The sequence below is a fragment of the Hipposideros armiger genome, unplaced genomic scaffold (assembly GCF_001890085.2).
Source record: "Hipposideros armiger isolate ML-2016 unplaced genomic scaffold, ASM189008v1 scaffold_134, whole genome shotgun sequence".
Taxonomy (NCBI): Eukaryota; Metazoa; Chordata; class Mammalia; order Chiroptera; family Hipposideridae; genus Hipposideros; species Hipposideros armiger.
In genome coordinates, this window is record NW_017731484.1 from 1356294 (window position 1) to 1377978 (window position 21685).

At 38.9% G+C, this 21685-nt stretch overlaps 1 protein-coding gene across 1 annotated transcript; it reads left to right on the top strand.

Moving 5' to 3' along the window:
* Positions 1–815: 815 nt before the first annotated feature.
* On the top strand, positions 816–6309 carry SNRPE (small nuclear ribonucleoprotein polypeptide E). Its single transcript, XM_019649596.1, has 5 exons — positions 816–952; positions 1459–1485; positions 2747–2809; positions 3639–3717; positions 6093–6309. The coding sequence occupies exons 1-5, from the start codon at positions 899–901 to the stop codon at positions 6146–6148; spliced, it is 279 nt and encodes a 92-aa protein (XP_019505141.1). The 5' UTR covers positions 816–898; the 3' UTR covers positions 6149–6309.
* Positions 6310–21685: the final 15376 nt, after the last annotated feature.

Genomic DNA, 21685 nt, shown 5'->3' on the forward strand with positions numbered 1-21685 from the left:
TTAGACAAGTTGCTTCAACTCTGAGCTTCAGTTTCCTCAATCTATAAAACGGGTATTTCAATTAAATGAAATTTCTGCGAGGCCCCCATGACATAACCTAACAAATTCCAGCTCCTCCCCTTCCAGCTGTATTACCCACAAAACGATTTGTTAAAACACTCCGGCCTTAATGTGTACACACACAGTACTACTTTACTGAAACTTCAGGCCAATGAGGGAGGAATGTTTTTATCTCCATTTTGGTAACTGAGCCGAGACGTAGCAAGGCTTAGGAACTTATCCTTGATACACTCCATGCGAGCTGGATTTGAGCCCAGCAATCAGATTTCGGGGCTTTCACGCTGAATAGCCAAGCTCTGTCGCCACCTTACAGTAACTTCCACAAAGATGAGCGATGAATTGGTAACGGAGCAAACCACAGAGGCTGGCTTTTTCAGATAGTTTGTGGGTGACAGTGCCAGGTGTACGAGTCCTGCGTTTGGGCTTCTTGCCGCCCTATTCTCCACCACAACGCTGCCATCAAGCCTAAATTCCAGGAACGCAAGCCTTACAAAAGCATTAAAACACCCCACCTAACAGACAGAGGTACGCAACGGGACGACTTGGCGCTTAAAGCCGGCTCAGGAAACGGAGACTCAAAGATGCCGGCGTATCCGCCGCCTCCCTCCAGGTGGCGTTGTAGGACCGACCCCGTCCTAAAGTGCAGGCACCACGATTTGGCCTCCCCCGGAGGCTACAGAGCACCAAGAAAAGTTGTACCCCCGTGGCTAGAGAAGCATTTCCCCGGAGGCTCCCAGGCCGCCGCGCGAGCACCGTACACTTCCGCTTCCGTTTCTCTTTCCGGAAGTAGCTTTCTGAGGCAGCGTGCGGGTTTGTGTGGTCTTTGTCAGCTTCCATCATGGCGTACCGTGGTCAGGGCCAAAAGGTGCAGAAGGTGATGGTGCAGCCTATCGTATCCTACGCGTGATGTCAGGACCGGGAGATTCGGGCTAGAAAAGGGGGGCTAAGGAGCAAACAGGGAGCAGGCCTGAGGGAGCCGAGTGCGGACCCACATCCCGTGAGCCCCCGGGGCACCCACGGCCGGGACAAAACGCGGGCCGTTGAGGAAGCGGGATGGGTGGGAGGCGGGCTTGGGCCTCCTGCCGGGGGAATGCGGGAAGGGCGGTGAGGGGGTGGGGAGCGAAGGGGCACCACCTTAATTAGATACTGAGTGCAAGCGGGAGGTATCGGCCTCGGGAAGGAGCAAATGGTGACGCCAAGGAAACTCCCAAGAGAAATACAGTGAGAGGGAATTTCTCCAGATTATTTAGGGGACCCCTGATGAGTCCATACTTAGGCCCTTTTCTTGGTGTAGGCGCCAGACTTTGCGTTCCGAAAACAAAGGTGCGATGGGGATAGGGTTGCCCAGTTTCAGGGAGCAGTTTATGCCTGTATTTTTTTCCTTAACCGTTGGCGCAGAACCTCATCTTCCGATATTTGCAAAATGTACGTAAGTTATTTGTTGTTGTTTCGTACTTTTTAAGTGAAAGGTTAATTTGTTTCGCTGTTTTGTCGTCCTGTGTGATCACTGTGTTCCAGAGTTAAGAGTAGATGAAATAGTGGAAAGGGTACAAGGAAAGCTCTAACATAATAAAATGGTGTGTAGCCATGCCAGCTGCAAGCATGTAAAGAATCGTGTTGTAACTTTGCAAAACCAAAACTAGTAATTTCAAAAAGTAATGATTGGCAGACATGACTGGTGTTTGGGTGTTGGTACTTTTGTTAGTAGTGATTATGGCCAGAACATTGGAACCGTTCCGTCTTCTTACCCCTACGATAAGACATTGGAAGAAAAATCCAATTAGCTTTAAACCACGTACTAAAGTGGTAGGTTTAGTACTTGGGAGAAAACTTAAATATAGAAAAGACACTAAAGAAATAGGGGAGGGATAGGTTCAGAGGATTTAGTGGCAGCCTGCTTTCCTAGGGAGGGGATTTTTGGCAACTGAAATTCTGAGTTAGCAGGGCACAGTGTTTAAATTATCTCTGGAAAAAAATGTAGTTCTTGTTCTGACAAATTTTAGCGTGTGACAACACAATTGTAAACAGATTAATCTCAAGCCATTGTAATTTTTATTATTTAAAAAAATTTTCTTGAGGGGGAACAGTTGCGTTTTCCAGAACCTATCAGCTCCTACTCAAGTAGTCTTCAATCTAGTTGTGGAGGGCACATCTCAGTTCCCCAGGTGGGGATCGAACCGGCAACCTTGGTGTTATGAGCCTGCGTGCTAACCGGCAGCCCCTCAAGCCGTTGTAATTTTTAATCATCAGAATTGAGGATCTCTCCCTGGTTGTTAGGTGTGAGATATGGAAAACTGAGAAACCAGAGAAAGCTGTTTTAGAGCTGAATTTTGCTATAGCAGATAAGAAAGAAGCCTTTGGTTTTCAGAAATTACTGCTTTGTGCTATATGTCACCAATTTTCACTCTAAATGATTGAAACTAGAAGCAACAAGAAATACGATTGAGGCCCAAGGTCACAGGAAGATCAAATTAGACAGTCTCAATGTAGCATTTATTAAATGAGAGTGATTCTTGGCAAGTAACTAGTCTTGGTTATTCTGAGATATAAGTCAAATGGTTAAAACTCGTGGCTTTTATTTTTTAAGTGTGTTTTTTTTTCCCCTTAGGAGTCATATTTTTCTGTTTGACCAAAGTGATTGGATTTTGTGTAATTTTTAACGTTTCTATTTTTATGATTATTTCAGCGATCTCGGATTCAGGTGTGGCTTTACGAGCAAGTGAATATGCGGATAGAGGGCTGTATCATTGTGAGTACCCAGGATATTTTATCTCAAAGCAGTTTCTTAAAAAAAAATATCTCACAAAAAATAACCAGCCAGAGCAGTGTACAAAAAGTCAAAGACCCCAACCCAGGGAAAGTGTTTCCGGGCCCACTGCCTTTGCCTCATTGTTCCACTTGATAGGAACTGGATAATTCCTAAAATAGAGGGGAAATTAATTTTTAAAAATTACTTAACAATGTTAGTATTAGAAGGAGGGGACAAAAAATACAAAATTAGAATGTGGTGAGGAGTAATGGATTCTTAGTTTTGGGTTGATACCTAATAGAACTAGGAGGGGTTAGTGAAATAAGACTTCCAGGATGGCAGAATACTCTAAATAATGTTTTAAAGAAAGATGAAATATGGCCGAATGTTAGGATACTTCGGTATGCCTTCAGACATAATAGATTTCCTCAGTAATGTCACCTTCCCTGTTTACTAGCTGGAAAACAAGAGTGATGGTTAGTGGTGATAGTATTTTGTGAGGAACATGGGACAAGTGGTAGCAGAAGTTAATTCATGTATCTACACACATATATCTACATTGGCAGGTTATAAACGATAGGGAGAGCGGCTCTTTGGCATAGCTAATAAAATCTTAAGTCCAAAGGGTCCAGAAGTAATTTGGAGTAAATTTTGGCTTTCTTTGTTATTTAAAAAGAGGCTTAGGGTGGAAGGTGGTTTCGCTGGAAGATCAGTGGAGGGGTGAATCTCTGAAGTTAGCTGGCATTTCTGTATCTAGATAGGTATATTTATTTAGAATGGTTTGGATGTGATCTTATTGAAGATGACAGTCAATGGCTTGTTTTTCTAGGGTTTTGATGAGTATATGAACCTCGTATTAGATGATGCAGAAGAGATTCATTCTAAAACAAAGTCACGAAAACAGCTGGGTAAGGAAATAGATGGTCTTACAGACTTGTAGAAATTTATTTACTTTATGTTTAAATTTAGTTTGCCCTTGAGAAGCTATTTTTTGGGGGGTTATACTCGTGAAATCATCCTCTGCCACTTAACTCCTTACCTACTTCTGTGTCTCCACTCAGACAGCTCACACTAAGGTTACCAAAGACTAAAGGTATTACATCTAGTGGTCAGTATTAGTCTCACTTTACTGAACTCTCAGCTGCGTTTGGGAATGCTGGCCACTCCTGCCTTAAGACACTTGGTTCCTTTCACTCTGTGATACCATACACAGGTTTTCAGTTTTCATTTCCAATTACTCCTTTTCAGACTTTTTTTCATATATTTATTCTTTGGGACCCAACCATTAAATGTTTGAATTGCTCAAGGCTTGGTTGTAGACCCCGCTGTCACTCAGTATTATTAGGCACTCAAGACTATACCTTCAGTTACCGTCTATATGCAGTCATGTGCCTCATAATGACATTTCAGTTTACAACAGACCGCATATACCATGATGGCATACCTACAGCCTAGGTGTGTAGTAGGCTATACTGTCTAGGTTTGTGGAAGTGTACTTTATGTTTGCACAACTATGAAATCACATAATTGATGGATGTCTCAGTGTATCCCCATTGTTAAGTGGTGCATGACTATATTGACTCCCAAATTTGCATCTAGCCCTAGACCTCTCTGAGCTTATTCAGCATTTCTACTTGAATGTCTCAATGGTTCTTCAAAAGTTAGCATATCTGAAATCAGACTCCGTCTCCACCCCTCACACACTTTTAGAGCTATTTTAGTGTTCTTGCCTTACTGGATGGCACAAATTTCTATTCAGTTGACTAGTTGATTTCTCTGCCAACTACCTCACTCCCCTCCAGTTTGATCTGTAGGCTGCAGTCATCTTTTAAAAACACCAGTCTGACCTTGTTACCCCTTTGCTTGACATCCTTCAGTGACTTCCTGCTGCTTGTAGGATAAAATCTTTAATGCATTCTGCAAGGTGCTTCATGATCTGGTCTCCATCTGTTTTGTGTCATGCCCTGCTGCATTTTCTGAACTTCATCCACATTTGTCTTTTCAGTTCTTTGAATCGGCACATTTGCCCCACCGTAAATCTTTGTATACCCTGTTCCCTGGATCTTTAGAACTCAGATCACTTCCTGGAGTTTGATTTTGTTTTGCTTGGGGTGGGAATAGAGAGAAGCAGAGTGTACTGAGCTCTCTTTGAGTTTTTAGTAAAACATTCATTAGTGGGACTATTATATTAGTTTCTCTCCCACTGGACCAGATGCTCCGTAAGTGCATGAGTCCCATCTTTTTTGCTCCCTAATATGCTCAGTGCCTACCATGTAGTCAAAACTCCAAAACATTTGATCAATAAACAATTTCTTAACCCAGTTAATAGAGGGTCTTCAGGATTCATGGCTTCATCAAGACAAAGACAAGAATCATTTTTGTTAAAATGGCATTAACTTAGGTTTATTTAGACATTTTGTCTTTAATTGTTTAATGCCCAGTTCACAGCTCACTAGTACTTTTATCAGTGGTGGGCTTCAGGTGTGTCTTTTTTCCAGGCCCTGATGCTTCTCTTGAGCCTGTACTAGATTTGTAGAAAGTAGATTCTGAGAATTGGTATGTGTTGCTATGTGTCGTCCTGCTTAGGCTATTTTTTTGAAAGGCTAGATTTAAAAATTTAAACATGTCTTGCCAGGGAGGGCAAGCTAGCCTTATTGACATTATTTATAAATTATTTGCAAAGCGTTGAATTCCTGTACTAGTAGTAGTATTTTGTAGATGCTATAGAGAAGATTAGTATTACCTGTTGTAGAAGCCTAAGTGAAACAACTTAATCACTACTGGGGTTGATCAGCATTTCTCAAACAGTTTTACTGACCACCAGTGTTCCTGAAGATATTTATAGATATTTCTCAGGAAAAATGTATTCTCTGCTCAAATTTAGGAAATGTTGGGTAAAACTTAAACAGGTCTCTTTATTGAAGGATGAAATCTTTAACATACTGAGAGCTCTTAAGAATGGGGTTATAGGATGCCGCATTCCCTAAACTTGACATACAACTCATTTCCCAACTTCTATAAACTCAGAGCATCGGGAAATGTTGGGGTAGACCTACTTAGTTGACTTCGTCTACAGAAACTGTACTTTTTATACAATATAACATTTCTCTATCTTCATTAGGTTATTGTTTTAAAAGTGTGTATGCTTAATATATGGATATTTGAAAACGTTCACATACAAGAGAAAGTATTTTCAAAATTGCGAAAGAATGATTCAGAATTCTGAGGCTAAAAAAGGTCTGAATGGCTATTAATAGCTTTTTTTTTTAATTTTGTATTGCAGGTCGGATCATGCTAAAAGGAGATAATATTACTCTGCTTCAAAGTGTCTCCAACTAGAAATGACTAATGAAGTGAGAAATTGTTGAGATGGCAGTACATTTTGTGTTTTTTAGTTGTCCTTTGTTGGGAGTGTATTAAACGTTTATTCATATTGCTTTGATTACCCTTATGTTATTACCAGATGACAATAAATGCTGAGGGATTGTTTTTATTAAAAATATCTACATTGTTTCATTCTACCCAGTGATAGAGACCTTTTCTACAGTGGCACCATTAGCTGTTGATATTTTAAAAGTATTCTGGGTCGTGGCAGTTGGCCTTGGGCATTTGCTTTTCACGGAGCCTGATCTGTAGATTCTTAAGGCAAAGAGTAGGAATTTTACCTGACAGGTAAGCTTCTGATAACTGAGTGGTGGATAAGGGGGCGGCTCACAAAATAAAGGCTGTTATGCTAATATATGTCATCCTTATCAGTTCTAATTCTGGGTGCTGGGACACTATAGAGTTTCTAACTGCAATAGGGGATATTATAACAGCTTCATTATTTGCTTAGCACTTTCATAGAGTTCTGTGTGATGTCTTTGTGAACTCTTTTATCACTAAGATCAGAATGTGAAAAGTATTTGGGTATAGGCAAAGAATGAAATGCCTTAAAAGTACATTAAAAAGAACTCTTAAGACTTAATAGGGGGACTGTGAGATTAGTAACCTGAAAAAAGACTACAAGCAGCACTGGTAAGTTAGGCAGAATAATGATATGTTAGTTGGAGAAACACCTGTCTCTTATTCTTATCTCTAAGAATTTTCATTCCTCCCCCAGTAATTGCTTATTTCCTAATTGAATTGTGTAGACAAATCTCTCCTCCAGTATCTCAGGGTGGTTCTAGTTAGAATTCTGTTAAATCGTTATTGGTTAGTCACAAATTTGAATAAATAACTGTGAAACAGACTGGCAAATATCTTCAATACCATGTCCTAAGTGCTGTTTAAATTGGATGTTGAAAGATGAGAAAGGCCTACCTTCTATTCTGGTAATGGGCAGTATTAAGTGCAGGTGAGGAGGGACCACGAAGTCCAATTTCTGCTTTTCCAAGTGCCTATGAGGGAGATACAGAACTTTTCTTTAAACAGAGTAAAAAAACCCTTTGTGAAAGAGATTTGTAGGTGAGTATAGAAATTAGTCCAGCTTAGAACTTGGCATTTGAGCTGTTCCGCTCCTATTTGAACTTGTGCATTTTTGGTAATATTTTGAAATAAAGGGCTGCTTTAGCTTTTTTAACATTTGAGTTTGAAATATATTGAACCTGCTAAAACATGCACAGAAAACATTGGGCAGCAGAGGGAGTTGGAGCCCTGAGACTGCTTCAGCCTTTCTGGTGAAAAGCTTTTTCAGAGCAAAGACTGCAGCTTTCTTGGCACCAAAATAGATGGGAAGGATAAAAGCTGGAGCAGTATAATCCCTAAGAAAACCTGCTGGCTGCTTCCTCCATTTCCCTGTGCGGCCTTTCTGACCTGGCTGCTTTATGTAAGCAAAACTGCCTGCTGTGGCTTATTCTGAATGGATCAAGACATGGAAGGTTCTATTTTTAACAGAGCAAATGATAATAGTGAGAAATAAGGTACAGTTGAACTCTTACAATTGAGCTTTGTGTTTAGAAATCTCTGCTTGCTTTTGTGCTCTACCAAAGCCTGCAGTGTTTGCTTTTTAAGTTGTACTTTTCCACAATCTAGATTTATTTTCTTCCAATCAGAATTTGTGTTACAGGAGGCTTCATTAGCATTATTAAAACATGCTGCAGCTGCTCTTGTTGGCAGTCCTTGGCATGTGAGCAATTTCTTTTCTGGAATGGCTGTTGGTTTCTGAGAGGGTCTTGCTAACCACCCACTAACTCTCTTGTAACATTCTTGAAGGGGGGAGGGGAGGAAAATCAGACTGAAAAAGTCCTAAGTGCTTGGTGTTCTATTAGTAGGTAGGGAGAAAGGATAAGAATAGTTTGAAAACCCTAGGATTTTGTGTTTGCAGGCAATAGCTATTATCATTGTATCCTATTTGTCAGTTTGAGGATTAGAGAGGATCTCTAATTTGGATATGGTATTACTGGCCAGGAAGTATCATAGGCAGTTCCTGGGGTGAGCCTAACAGGCAGCATCTCATGTTCACTGAGTGACACAGGAGCTTTTCCTTAATTATTCCTTCTAGAACTAATCATAACCACCTACTCATGGCATGCTTTTGGGAAGAGATGAGATGCTAGGTAAAACTTACGGTGGCATAAGAACTTAAGTCTATTAGTACCTAGAGTTTAATTTAGAAGTTATGTCAATGGAATTTTTAAAAATTGAATTTAAAAATATTAGCATAGGGGCAGCTGGTTAGCTCAGTTGTTTAGAGCACAGTGCTCATAACACCAAGGTTGCCGGTTCGATCCCCACATGGGCCACTCAGCTGCGCCCACCACAACTAAATTGAAATAATTACTTGACTTGGAACTGATGGGTCCTGGAAAAACACTGTTCTCCGCCCCCCCCCCCCAAAAAAAAAGAAAATATGTATGTGTTAGCTTAGTACATGTTATCAAAATTCAAACAGTATGGAAGGATACAAAGTAGAAAATAAAAGTGCTTCCTTTTCCTATCAGTATTCTCCTTAGGTAATCACTATTAAGAGTTAGATGCTTATCCTTTTAAACTCTTTACAAATATGTATAGTTTCATTTGTTTGCCATTTTGGTATTTTTACTTTAAAAAATTTTTTTAATTTTTATTTTTAATTTTGGTAAAATACACATTTATTTACTGTCTTAACCATATTTAACTAAGTATATTCACGTTGTGCAACCAGTCTCTAGAACTTTTTCATCTTGCAAAACAAACTATACCCATTAAAACCAACTTCCTGGGCCGGCTGAGTGGCTCAGTTGGTTAGGAGCTCGCTCAAGAGTGTGAGCTCTGAGCAACAGCGGTTCGAGTCCTGGCCCGAGCTGAGCAGCCACTGAGCTGCCAACAGGTGGCAGGATGGCTCAGCTAGAAAGAAAAAAAGGAAAACCAACTTACCATTCCTCCCTCCCTCAGCCCCTGGCAACCACTATACTTTCTGTTCTGAGTTTACGTACTTTAGATACCTCATAAAAGTGGAATCACACAATGTTTGCCTTTGTGACTGGCTTATTTCACTTCACATAATGTCCTCAAGTTTCATCCATGTTGTAGAATGTCAGAATTTAATTCCTTTTTAAGGCTAAATAATATTCTATTGTATATGTATATACCACATTTTGTTTATACATTTCAACTTGTCAATAGAAATGGGTTACTTCCACCTTTTGGCTATTGTGAATAATACTCCTATGAACAGGGGTGTGCAAATATCTCTTTGAGACCCTGCTTTCAATTCTTTTGAGTATATGCCCGGAAGATTTTTTTTTTGAGGAAGCATCATACTGTTTTCTGCAACAACTTCAACATTTTACATTCTTACCAACAGGGCACAAGGGTTCCAGTTTCTCCATATCCTCAGCAAAACTTAGTTTGCAGCTGTCCTAGTGATTGAGAGGCGATATCTCATTGTGGTTTTGATTTGCTTTCCCATAACAATTAGTGATGTTGAGCATATTTTCATATGTTTATTGGTCATTTGTGTATCTTTGGAGATGTGTCTATTTAAGATCTTTGCTCATTTTTTTAATGGCTTTTTTTTATTAGTTTCAGGTGTACAAAACAATGATGAGACATTTACACCCCTCACAAAGTGATAATTCCCCCTGACATTGTGCATAGCTATTATACCATTGACTATATTCCCTATACTGTACTTTACATCCTGTGACCATATATATAATATTTAATTATAGTTGACATTCAATATTTTACTTCAACTTCAGGTGTACAACACAGTGGTCAGGTATTTATCTACACAATCTGTGAAATGATCCCCCCGATAAGTCCAGCATCCATCTGTCACCCTATATAATCTTTACAACATTATTGATTATAGTCCCCATACTGTATTTCACATCCCCATGACTATTTTGTGACTACCAGTTTGTACTTTCTAATCCCTTTGCCTTCTCCCCTATCCCCCAAACCCCTCTCCATTTTTAAACATATTTATGTTGTTGAGTTGAAGGAATTCTTAACATATTCTGGATATTAACCTTATTAGATATGATTTGCAAATATTTTCTCCCACTTTGTGGGTTACCTTTTCACTCTGTTGATTGTCTTTTGATGCACAGGAGTTTTTAATTTTGATGTAATTCAGTATCTATTTTTACTTTTGTTGCCTGTGCCTTTGGTATCAGCTGTTTTTATTTATGCTCACATACTCTGCAGTTTCACTCTTATCAACAAAACTTGGGCATATTTTCATGTTAAACAGCTGAGACATATTCCATTGTATGAGTATTATTTATTTTAAGATTTTATTGGGGAATTGGGGGAGGGGAACAGACAAGTTGCTGTCCTTTTGTTCTTCAATCTAGTTGTGGAGGACGTCGCTTCACTGGCCCATGTTGGTATTATTGGGCTCTTGCAGGGTGAGGCAGTTGCTCGCTGACTGTTGGACGGCGGCTCACAGCAACTCACGCCGCCGGCCACTCACGGTAACTCACGGCAGCCCACTGCAACCTACCAGGTCCTGCTGCTCAGAGCTGGCATCCCAAGCCAACTTTTTTTTTTTTTTAAGATTTTTATTTGGGAATTGGGATGATGGGAACAGACAAGTTGCTGTTGTTTTGTTCTTCAATCCAGTGGAGGACGTTGCTTCACTGGCCCAAGTTGGCACCATCATTGTGCTCTTCCCGCGTGAGGCAGATTAGTTACCGGCTTCTGGATGGCCGCCGCTCACGCTGGCTGCTGGCTACACATGGTAGCCCATGGCAACCCACTGCCACAGGGGCTGCAGCCTACACCATCGCAGGCGACTCGGCAGCCCAGCTCCACGTTGAGCTGTTGTTCAGCATCTTAGCTGTGGAGGGCAGTGTCACTGGCCCTCATATGTGGGATCCAAACCGGGGCACCTGGCATCCCAAGCCAGTTCTTAACCATCGCGCCACTCGGCCAGCCCCCAAGCCAACTTTTAACCAACGCGCCACCTTAAGTCTCTTAATTTAAATAGTTACCCTCTATTGATGGATATTTTAGGCTATTTCCAGTTCTTAAAAGTTTTGTAATAACATTATACTTGTTTTTGTCCACTTAAATTTTCTGTGAGATGAATTCTAAGAAGTGGAATTGCTATATCAAAGGATATGCACATTAAAAAAAATTCCGTAGGTACTTTTTAAATTGCCTTCCAAAGTACACGTGAGAAAATTGTTTTCCTTATACAGGCCAACCATCAGGTATCAATTTTAATGAAACTCACAGGCTTATTGTGAGGCTACTATGAAATAATCACTGCCAACATCCTAAGCATGCCAGAGTAGAAAAATGGGAAAAATTTCATCTTTGATGACTTTTGAACCACTGAATCAACTCTGGAATTTCTGTACCACCAAACATGTTATGTGAGAGAATAAATTTCCTGGTTGGGGTTTTTGTTACAACTAAAGCATTGTAACTGAGAACAATGTCAGAACAGGAGTACCTGTCTTCAATACTTCTTAAGCTTTGGTAGGGGACTAGTTGTTCAGTGAAGAATTATTAAAGGCCATCGTTGAGAAAGTTGGCAATTGATAACCTTGGAATATATGGGGGAATACAAATGATGTGACTGATTTTATTCAGTAAAACATACCTAGTTAAGAAAAGAATTCCTGAGAGAGATGATCTTGGATTATTTCTATTATGTCCATAGAAACTGTTGTCTCTCGAGTATTAACAGATTAGCCTGGTCCCCAGGGCTGTCAATGAGTTAGAGATGTTTTGCTAGACTAGGAAGCTGCAGAGGGGAACTGGGAGAATAAACAAAATAAATGCCTTTTCCTGGTGGACGGTGGAAGTAGAGTGGGGAACGGAGTCTTTTCCCCAGAAAAGCAGCCTTCAGATCCTATACTGATAAGTTACTTAGTTTGGGAAGGTATTTCTTACTTTTCACCAGTGCCAGCTTTTACTGGATGATGATATATGCTAAACATAAGAATATCAAATTTAGTCCTTGTCTTTAGAGAGTGGGGGAAGCAGTGAGGTATGGAGGGAAAGATGACCTTGGGAGTTCACATACGTGGGTTTAAATCCCAACTATAGAATTACCCAAACCTCTCAGCCTCACTTTCATGAAGTTGGAATAATTTAATGAGACAATACATATAAAGGACCTTATTAGGCCTCAGGACTGCCAAGAAGTAGTATTTGTTCACTTACAAATGAGGTAATTTGTAGTTTAAAAAAGACCTGTCTAGGAATATGTGTGGGAGAAAGCAAACATTCAACCATAAAGCAAGACAATTTTGGGAATCTGTTTTGTTTTTTTAGTCAAGTTTACTGAGGCATAAATTACAGTTACTAAAATTCACACTTTACACATGTATACTTTGATGACATTTGACAAATGTTTGCAGTCATGTAACCACTACCACAGTCAAAACATTTCTATGACCCAAAATGTTTCCTCAAGCCCCTTCGCATTCAGGCCTCCCAGTCGCACCGTAGATCCTGGCAACCATTGATTTGGTTTCTGACCTTTTGGTTCTGTCTTTTTCAAAATATCATATAAATGGACTCTTACAGTATATAGCATTTTGTGTCTGGCTTCCTTCATATAATATAATGCTTTTGAGATTGATTCATGTTCCATATATCAGTAGTTTGTTTCTTTTTATTGCTGAGTAGTATTCCATCGTATGGATATACCACATTTTGTTTATCCATTAACTAGTTAATGAACATTTGGGTTGTTTGCAATTTGGGGCAGCTATACATCAACTGCTATAAAGTTCATGTATAGGCCTTTATGCAGACATAATTTAACTTTTTTGGATAAATATCTAGGAATGGGATGGCTAAGTCAAATGATAAGTGTATGTTTAACTTTGTAAGAGACTGTCAGACTTCAAAGTGACTGTGCCATTTTCTATTCCCGTTAGTATATGAGAGCTCCAGTTGTTTGCATCCTCACCAGCAATTGGATTGTCAGAATTTTTTTCTCCTTTCTAATAGTTGTGTAATGGTATCTCATTGTTTTTGCATTTTCCTAATAAACAATTTTTATGTCATTTCATGTGCTTATTTGGAATCTATATCTCTTCTTTAGTGAAGTGTCTCCTCATATCTTTTGCCATTTTCTTTTTAAATTTTTTTTTAGATTTTATTGGGGAGTTGGGGGAGGGGAACAGTGTTGGAGAATTGGGGAAGGGGACCAGCCAAGTTGTTGTTCTTCAGTCTTAGTTGTGGAGGGTGCCAGTTGCCATCAGACTGCTCATCGGCAGCTCATGGCCTCTAAGCTCAAGGTGCTGTGTTCAATCTTAGTTGCGGGTGGGCATAGCCACTATCCCATGCAGGAGTCAAACAAGCAGCCTTGTTAAGAGTGCACACCCTAAACACTGAGCCACCCGGACGGCAGCTCAGCTCAAGGTGCCAAGTTCAGTCTTAGTTGCGGGTGGGCATAGCCCACCATTGAACAGGCAATCTTGTTACACCAGCTGAGCCATCCTGCCACCTGTTGGCAGCTCAGCAACAGCTCAGCTCGGGTGCAGCATCACTGGCCCATGTGGGAATCAAACCGGGACCCTGTTGCTCAGAGCTCGCACTCTTAAGCCAACTGTTAACTAACTGATCCAAGTGGCTGGCCCATCTTTTGCCATTTTAAAATTTTGGTTGACTGTTTTCCTCTTTTAGTGTTGGGAGAGTTCTTTATATAGTCTGCATAAAAAAATTCCTTATGAGATAGGGATTTTGTGAATATTTTCTCCCAGTCAGTGGCTTGTCTTTTCATTTGTCTACATTGTCTTTAAAGAACACAAGTTTTTCATTTTTTCAATTTTAAAGTTTTTTAATTTATCAAAATTTTTTCTTTTATGGTTAAGGCTTTTTTTTTTTGAAGATTTTTATTGGGGAATTGGGGGAAGGGGAACAGACAAGTTGCTGTTGTTTTGTTCTTCAGTCTAGTTGTAGAGGATGTTGCTTCACTGGCCCAAGTTGGCACCATCATTGCGCTTTTCCCGGGTGAGGCAGATCAGTCACCAGCTTCTGGACGGCTGCTCACGGCGGCTGCTGGCCGCTCGTGCTGACTGCTGGCTACGCCGTCACCAGCGACTCAAGGCAGCCCAGCTCCAGGTTGAGCTGTTGTTCAGCGTCTTAGCTGTAGAGGGCAGTGTCACTGGCCCTCATATGTGGGATCCGAACCGGGGCCCTCTGGCATCCCAAGCCAGCTCTTAACCATCGCGCCACTTGGCCAGCCCTGGTTCAGGCTTTTTGTGTCCTAAGAATTCTTTGCCATATACCAAAGGTCACAAAGATTTTCTGATTCTTTCTTCTAGAATGCCTAGGTATTACATTTAGATGAATGATACATTTTGAGTTAATTTTATAATATGATGTGAGGTATAGATTTTCTTTTTTTCTTCTTTTTTTATTTGTGGATGGATGACCATTACTTCAGGACCATTTGTTCAAACGACTTATTTTGTATTGATTTACCTTAGTACCTTTGTTGAAAATCAATTGACCATATGCGTGGCTCATTTTTTCTGCACTCTGTTTTGTTCCATTTCTCTGTAAAACTATCTTTTCACCAGTACCACATTGTTTTCGTTACTATAACTTTACAAGTATATAGTAAATTTTGAAATCAGGCAGTGTGAATTCTCCAGCTTTGTTCTTTCTTTCAAAGTAGTTTGTCTTTTCTAGGGCCTTTGCTTTTCCATGTAGATGTTAGAATCAGCTTGTCAGTTTCTACCAAATAGCCTACCGGGATTTTGGTTAAGATTGCTTGACTCTGTACATCTATCATTTTGGGAAGAATTGACATCTTAATATTATCTTCCATTGATGAACACAGTTTATCTCTACATGTGTTTAGGTTTTATTTCTCTCATCAGTGTTTTGCAGTTTTCAGCATATATTTCTTACACATATTTTGTTAGATATAGCCCTTCCTAAGTATATTATGTTTTTATGCTATTATAAATTGCACTGTTTTTCTAATTTGATTTCCAGTTGTTTGTATTTAGTATATAGAAATACAACTGAGTTTTATAAATTGACCATATATCTTGTGACCTTGCTAAAGTCAATTATTAATTTTTGTAGTTTTTCTGTGGATTACTAGGGGTTTTCAATATAGATTGATCATTTTGTCTGTGAATGAAAATTCAAGAAATTTAAAAAATTTGAAATAAAAAGTTTTATTTCTTCCTTTCCAGACCAAACCTTTTCTTTTCTTTCCCTTTCTTTTCTTAGTGGCTAGGACCACTCTAGTATGAGTGGTAGGAGTAGACATCCTTGTCATGTTCCTTATCTTAGGTAGAAAGTATACCATTAGGGACATGTGTTATTAAGTGATATAGTTGTAGGTTTTTGTACATGTTCCTTTATCAGGTTAAGTTTCCTTCAAGTCTAATTTCCTTAGAATTTTCATCATGAATGTATGTTGAATTTTGTCACCCTTTTTTCTGTATCTGTTGAGATGATCATACTGTTTTTCTGTTGTAATCTGATAAGGTAAATTGCATTAACTGATTTTCACTGTAAGCTTGCATTTCTGAGATAAACACCACTTACTGATGGTGTATTATGCATTTTTATATATTGCTGAATTCATGTACCTATTTAAGGACTTTTCTGTGTCTGTTCATGAGGAATGTTGGTCTATAGTTTTCTTGTAATGTTTTTATCTGGTTTTAGGTTAATAGTTTCATAGAAATTAGGAAATGTTCCCACATCTTTTATTTTGTGGAAGAGTTTTATAGGATTGATATCATTCCTTCTTTAAATGTTTGGTATATTTCACCTATGAGGCCATCTGACTCAGAAGGTTTCCATAATTTTTCCCCCAATTTGGAAATCTTCGTTATGTGACCTATCCTAAGGAAGTTAGAGACTTGATTAGGCCACTATACTACACATATATCCAACAGAGAAAATAGTAGAAGGCAATATATAAATACTAAAGAGTAAGTAGCATAAGAAATGCAGAGGATGGAGCACTGAAAAAGACATTATTTATACTATACAAGTTGAAGTCCTTAGCCTGACTCAGTGCTTTCTACAGTCTAGCTCATCTCCCAGGACTTCAGCTTTATGTCCCAGGACTCCTCTATATGAATACTTCTCCCCTAAGTTCACCTATCTCTACAGCTTGTTTTTGTGGTGGAAGGTTTTTACTGCTAATTCAATTGCTTTAATAGATCTAGGAAATTTATTGAGTGACCTTTGGGGTTTCTTTTTTCTTTTTTTTTTTTTTAGCATATTTTCTTTTTAAAAGATTTTTATTAAAAAATATACCTAACATACAACATTATATCAGTTTCAGGTATACATCATAGTTGTTCAACGTTTATGTACCTAAAGAACTGATCACCATAAGTCCAGCAACCATCTGACACCTTACGATGCTATCACAATATTATTAATTATATTCGCCATGCTGTACGTTACATCCCCACGACATATTTGTTTTTGTTTTGTTTTTTAAAGATTTTGGGGAATTGGAGGGAGACAGACAAGTTGCTGTCCTTTTGTTCTTCAGTCTAGTTGTGGAGGACATTGCTTCACTTGGCCCATGTTGGTATTATCATTGTGCTCTTCCCAGGTGAGGCAGATTGGTTGCCCGCCACTGGACGGCTCTTGGCAGCTCATGCTGGCTGACGGCCGTTCACGGTAGCTTCTGGGAGCCCACCGCAGCTCCACTGCAGCCTACGCCGTTGCTGGCAACTCATGGCAGCCCAGCTCCAGGTCAAGCGTTTGTTCACCATCTTAGCTGTAGAGGGTGCAGCGTCACTGGCCTGAATGTGAGATCTGAACCGGGGCCCTGCTGCTTTGAGCTGGCGTCCCAAGTCAATTCTTAACCAATGCACCACTCAGCCAGCCCAATTTGTACTTCTTAATAACTTCCCATTATTCACCCACTCCCTTCACCCCTCTCCCATCTGACAACCATCAAAATGTTCTCTGTATCTATGAGTGTGTTTCTGTTTTATTTGTTTGTTTTTTCAATTCCACATATAAGCAGAATCACATTGCATCTGTCTTTCACTGTCTGATATACCCCACTCAGCACTATACCCTCTAGGTGCATCCATGCTGCCGCAGATGGCAAGAACCCATTCCCTTCCATGGCTGAGCAATATTCCATTGTGTGTGTGTGTGTATATATATATATATATATATATATATATATATATATATATATATGCCACCTCCTGTTTATACATTCATCCATCGATGGACACCCAGGTTGCTTCAGTATCTTGGCTATTGTAAAGAATGCTACAATGAACATATGGATGCACACGTCCCCTCGAAATAGCATTTTCGGTTTCTTCAGATAAATATGCAGAAGTGGGATTACTAAGTCCTTTGTCTCTTGTTATAGCCTTTGTTTTTTCAAAGTCTATTTTGTCTGGTATAAGTTTTGCTACTCCAGTTTTTTTCTTTTTTTCCATTTCCATTTTCAGGAAATAACTTTCCATCCCTTTACATTTATTTATTTAATTATTATTATTTTAAACTTTATTGGGAAACTGTGTGTTTTCCAGGACCCATTGGCTCCAAGTCAAGTTGTTGTCCTTCAGTCTTAGTTGTGGAGGGCGCAGCTCAGCTCCAAGTCCAGTTGCCATTTTCAATCTAGTTGCGGGGGGCACAGCCCACATTCCATGTGGGAGTCAAACCAGCTGCCCACCAGCAAAAGAGGGCTTCCAGAACAGCTTCAGAAAGTGGCAAGAATGATAGGATAAGTGTGTTCTAAGCGAGGGGGAGTATTTTGAGGGGGGTTGCAATGTGTCTTCTGTAATTATTTTTTTTAATTTAAACATTCACTGTACTTTTTGATCGCACCTCGTATTTGTGGATTATCCAGCCATATTTATTATTGCTTTCTGGTTTAATTCTGTTGTGTTTAGATAATATATATGATTTCAGTTATTTTAAATTTGTTAGGTTTGCTTGATAACCCACAACATGACCTGTCTTGGGAGTATTCTATATGCAGCTTAAATTAGTATGTGTTCTATTTTTGGAGGAAATGTTCTGTAAATATCAGGTCAAATTGGTTAATAGTGTTGTTCAAGCCTTCTATATCCTTTTTAATTTTCTGTCTACTCATTCTCTCCATTAATTGAACAAAGTGGGTTTATTATAGATATTATGTAGTTGGGGTCCAATCAGACAATTTGTTTTTTTTAATTTTTTTAAAATTTATTGGGGAATTGGGGAAGGGAACAGTGTTGGGGAATTGGGGAAGGGGAATATTGTGTTTTTCCAGGATCCATCAGCTCCAAGTCAAGTTGTTGTCCTTCAGTCTTAGTTTTGGAGGGTGCAGCTCAGCTCCAAGTCCAGTCACCGCTTTCAATCTAGTTGCAGGCGGAAGTGGGGGGGTGGGGATGGGGGGGCACAGCCCACCATCCCCTGCAGGAGTCCAGCTGGCAACCTTGTTGTTAAGAGCACATGCTCATCAGCTGAGCCATCCGGCCACCCCCAGTTGACAGTTCAGCTCGGGCACAGCTCACTGGCCCATGTGGGATTCAAACCGGCGACCTTGTTGCTCAGAGCTCATACTCTAACCGACTGTGCCACCCAGCCAGCCCCGACAATTTACATATTAATTGTATTTAGATCATTTACCCTTAATGTAATTATTGATATGGTTGGTATAAATCTGCCATCTGGTGGGAAACAATTCTTCATAGTCTCTTGCATTTCAGTATGTCTACCAAACAAGGTACTGACTGCCCTTTGTAACTATCTTTTCAACGATGTTTACTAGGCAAACCGCCTCGGAAGATATGTAATATCTTCCTCTAGAGTAAGGAGCAGACACTGCCCACATAAAAATTTTAGTTCCCCAAATTCAGGGTTTTCTGCTGTAACAACACACTGCAAGTGTGAGTATCATGTGGTCCTAGTTGCATTGCTCTGTGAGAACTGGGATCTGATGAACTGGTACAAAAATGCTGATACTCTGGTTAGTTCCATTGATGTGATTAATAAACTGCCCTTCTGTGACCCAAATGTCTCATGTTTTATACAAATATCCATGAAACTGTGGCAAGCCAACTTCTTAGCTTGCAATTAGGGTGAGATTTCAGATACTTCCCAGTTTTTGAGTTCATCTTATATTTTGTACCATCTCTTCTTTCTTTTAAATCTATTTTTTTGTCTTCTTTTGTATTATTTTTATTATGATTCCATTTTATTTCTACTGTTGGCTTATTAGCTGTAGTGCATTTAAAAATTTCTTTACATAATTCCCTTGGGAATACAACATACATCTTTAACTTAATACAGTTACCTTCCATAGTATTTCACCATTTCCTGTATGATGTAAGCACCTTAGGCCTCCTTTTTGTCTTTTTTGTCATACTTTCAGATGTATTATAAACACCATAATTGTTAATATCTTTGCTTTAGACATTTATCAAGATTAATATTGTGTACCTGCATGTCTGGTTGGGAAGTCCCATCTTTTCTGTGTTAGGAATAAAAAAAAAATTTTAACATAAATTTTCGGATCTTTTTCTAGTTTTTCTTTTTTGAAGAGGTTGTGGGTATTTTTGTGTTTTATTTTGTTTTGTTTTATCAAATGGATTTTTTTCTTGGCTTCTACTTGAGAGATTTCCATACATAACCTCCCCACCTCTTCTTTGAGGAAACATGAGTGCTGCTTCCATTTCTGTATAGGCTGCCCTTTAAAGTGTTGGCTAGGATTCAGTGTTAGGGAATTAGCAGCAGGAAAGGCTGACAGGAAGGTCAATAAGGACATTTCCTTCTCGCTTACTCTTAATTTCCTTCAGGCAGCTAAAGAAAAAGTACTTTCTGCTGCAGTCTTTTATACCTTGTTTCAAGTCTACTGTGTTCCTTTTTTCCAGATTTCATTGCTAAAAACAGATTATGACATTCAGGGATTTTAAAATATCACCCATAATCATGCTTCCATTTTCTGCCCTCTGTTAGGCTATATGCATATGATTCGATTGAGCTGACAAATCATAATTTATAAGACATTTTTTAATTTAGTTTCAGCTTTTCATTATTATAAATTATGCTGCAGTGAACATCTTTCTGCATATCTTTTGCGCCTCATAAGGTATATTTCCACGAATTGGCTTCTGTATTTTAAAACTATCAGCATTTTTATAGTTCCTGTTCATGAGTATATTATAGAAAGAAGAAAGAGGATGAAATTTGGAACATATATACCCAGGGTGATTGAGAAGGAATTTTATAACTTTGCCTAGAGAAAAGAGGGTGAATCAAATTAATTGGAGACAGGCTATTGCAAGGAATTTTTCAAAAGTTTGCTTGGATCTCTTCTGTTCTCCTTGCAGAGATTAGTCTCTGAGATTTCAATACTCCTTGATTGTTTTTTTAAAATTTTATTGCGGCAAAATACACCTAACAAGATTTACTATATTAACCATTTTTTAAAGTTTATAGTTCAGTGATATTAAATACATTTGTAATATTGTACAGCCATCCTCACCATCATTCTCTGTAACTCTTTTCATCTTGTTAATTCAAAACTCCATACCCATTAAACAATAAACAATCCCCCACCTCCCCGCCCAAGTCCTTGCCAGCCCCTGGCAATCACAGTTTTACTTTTTGTCTCTGATTTTTTACTATTTTAAGTATCTCATATACGTGGAATCATATATTATTTGTTTTTTGTGTTTTTTTGTGATTGGTTTATTTCACTTAGCAGCATGTTCTCAAGCTTCATTCATATTGTAGCATATATTAACATATATTTTGCTTATCCATTCATTCATCAATGGACATTTAGGTTACTTGCATGTTTTAGCTATTGTAAATAGCTCTGAACATGAGTATATAAATATCTCTTTGAGACCCTGCTTTGAATTCTTTTGAGGATATATCTAGACGTGGAATTGCTGGGTTATATGGTAAATCTATTTTTGATTTTTTGAGAAACTGCCATATTGTTTTCCACTGTGACTGTACTCTTTTACATTCTGACCAACAGTACACAAGATTTCCAGTTTCTCCACATCTTCTTCAACATTTGTTATTTTTGTCTTTTTGATAGCAGCCATTCTAAAGGGTGTGAGTTAGTATCATATTGTAGTTTTGATTTGCATTTCCCTAATGATTAATTTTAGGTCTTACACATTTAAGTCTTCTATCCATTGTGAGTTAATTTTTGTGTATCATGTTAGATAAGGGTCCAGCTTAATTCTTTTGCACGTGGATATCCAGTTTTTCCAGTACTATTTGTTGAAAAGACTGCCCTTTCTCCATTGAATGGTCTTGGCACTCTTGTCAAAAATCATTTGACCATACATTACCATTTCTTTTTCTTTTTTCTTTTTTTAAATTTTATTGAGGAACAGTCATGGTCATTGGTTACACATTGCTTTCATGCTACAATGGCATAGTTGACTTTTTTTTTTTTTTCAGATTTTATTGGGGAATTGGGGATGGGTAACAATGTTAGGTAATTGGGGAAGGGGAACAGCCAAGTTGTTATCCTTCAAT